This window comes from Triticum urartu, chromosome 7A, assembly GCF_056163025.1.
Source record: "Triticum urartu cultivar PI428250 chromosome 7A, HENAU_Tu73, whole genome shotgun sequence".
Taxonomy (NCBI): domain Eukaryota; kingdom Viridiplantae; phylum Streptophyta; class Magnoliopsida; order Poales; family Poaceae; genus Triticum; species Triticum urartu.
This window is the reverse complement of record NC_141879.1, coordinates 636,723,595-636,725,910: the sequence shown is the minus strand read 5'-3', so window position 1 is coordinate 636,725,910 and position 2,316 is coordinate 636,723,595. Positions and strand designations below refer to the sequence as shown.

At 51.1% G+C, this 2,316-nt stretch overlaps 1 protein-coding gene across 1 annotated transcript; it reads left to right on the top strand.

Moving 5' to 3' along the window:
• The first annotated feature begins 388 nt into the window (after positions 1-388).
• LOC147960926 (uncharacterized) lies at positions 389-1,680 on the top strand. The gene is made up of 3 exons (XM_087535820.1): positions 389-522; positions 613-906; positions 1,587-1,680. Exons 1-3 carry the CDS (start codon positions 389-391, stop codon positions 1,678-1,680), a joined length of 522 nt encoding a protein of 173 aa, XP_087391946.1.
• The last annotated feature ends 636 nt before the right edge of the window (positions 1,681-2,316 follow it).

Genomic DNA, 2,316 nt, shown 5'->3' with positions numbered 1-2,316 from the left:
AACCCTAGCGCTCGCAGATCCCTCCCCTCGCCGCCACCCGCCCCTCCCCTCGCCGCCACCCGCCCCTCCCCTCGCAGATCCATCCTTCCCCTCCCTCCTTCCCCTCTGGCAAGATCGCCGTGCTCTACTCCTCCCTCCTTCCCCTTGGCAAGATCGCCGTGCTCTGCTCCTCCCTCCTTCCCCTCCGGCAAGATCCCACATCCATCGATCCATCCTCAACCGGAACCCCTCTCCCGATGCCAGATCCAATCCTCCTCCCTCCCTCCTCGCCCCGGCTCCCTGCTCCCCTCCCCTTCCAGATCACCGCCACCACCTCCCTCCTCCTCCCTCGCCCCGGTTCCCTGCTCCGCCGAGGCCGCCGTCGGGAGATTCGACTTCGCCGATGGGAATGGGGCCGGATCCGCCACGCCCGAGCGCTCCATCCTCGTCGACAGGGACGACTACATCCTGGCCTTGGCGCTTCCGGCAGCGGCGGCTCATCTCCTTCCTCGGGCACCACAACTTCAACCGCACCATGGATGTGTAAGCACGCAGTCGTGTCTCCCCCTCCCCCCTTCAAACCTACCTCTGCGAATGCATCTCTTGATCCGGGCAACGCACACGCGCGCGCAGGTTGGTGACCCAGACGGACCTAGCCGAGCTGGTGGACGCGGGCTCCTGGGACAAGTCCATCGACTACCTCTCCCGCTTCCTGCCCTCCGACCGCCTGCTGGGCGTCCATGGTCACGCCCTCTTCCACTACCTCCGCGTGCACAAGGCCATCGACGATGTGCTCGCCAGAGCCCCGGAGGCGCGCTCCGTCACCACCGCCCTCGACCAGTGCATCATCCGCCACCCCACCAAGAGCCACGCCGTCACCAGGCTCCGTGCCATCTTCTCCTCCCTCCTCTGCTCCAAGCGATACAGGTAAAATACAACATTGCTAGCTATCGCTGCAAGTCTGCAATCGATTCGATAGATAAAATGAGCATTGGTCCGTCAGATGGGATCTTGATTTCGTTGCGTTGCTTAGGGCTGTTATAATGTCCGTGTCAGGTGTAGCTGCAGAGACGCTGGGCAGAGTGTATGGATACAATGTCCATGCGTGGAAGAACTAAAATTCAGTTAATGTCCATGCTGTTAGTCATCTAGTTTGTACGATCAGAGTGACTGCCTGCTGCCATTTGCTTGTGTTCCATCTTTGTTGAATGTACCTACCATCATACCTGTGGTGTTTTAAGCATCTTGGATCTCAATATATGGTGTCGAAACTGTTGAAAGAAAATGATGTAAGAGTTGTCCTGCTTGTTTTAATTATTTCCCTGGATATGTTTCTCTGTTTAGCTTTCTCGCTAGAATGGCGCTCTGCTTTGTGATGCGGAGCTTCTGAATCTTTGTGGTGGAATCTTGTTATTTTAATTATATGTCATTGTATCTCATATTTCTGCACTTTTTCTTCTGGAGCAGAAACATTAAGGTTGAACTTACAGAAGCTTACCCATATCATTCATGTTCTCGGTGGTGGATTACTACTGTAGTATTATGCTGTCTACTGCTTTTAACCTTGGAGTCTACTGCTCTTAACATAGCTCTGTTTTCACCTTTAGGCTCCAGGTAGATCTGAAAGTCAGCCTCTCCAATTTTCCTTGGAGTCTACTACTCTTAACATCATTGTACTATGTGCAGAAAGAACATGAATGAAATCCTTGTCACTTCATTTTCAGGTAAGACCGGAGCTGTATGGAGATAGTAATGCTAGGTTCTTCACTTACTGGACAGTAAGTATTGTTTGCACAAACAAAATGTTCGCCTTTTACCTGGTCTCATTGCCCCAGATTCAGTTTAACTAAACGTGCATTTAGCAGACCGATGCGTACCAAGAGACGGGGTGCTATAACCACAACTGTAGTGGGTTTGTCCAGACGACCAACAAGATAGCCATCGGCGCGGCTATCACGCCACAATCGGTGTACAACGGGAGGCAGTTTGATATTAATCTGATGATATGGAAGGTAAATGCCATTTCAGAATCACTGCTGTAATTTTCATTTTTCAAGAAGAATTGGTTGATCTGCACGGCAAATGCATGATGATTAGGAATATGATCATGTCTCCTGTAGAATTGGATTTCTCTGGCCGTTCCGTAAACTAAATTTGGTTCAGTTAAAAAACTGCACTACCTGACAGTTTTGGGCAGCGAGCTTCTAACTGAAAAACGAGTTTGTTATGCTCATAATTTCAAGTTGGCCTCTACATATGAGTTGTAAAGCATGCTCTAAGGTTTCCGTAGAGTACTCGTTTGCTTCGTTTGGATGTATGGTTTGAGAGCAGCCGTCT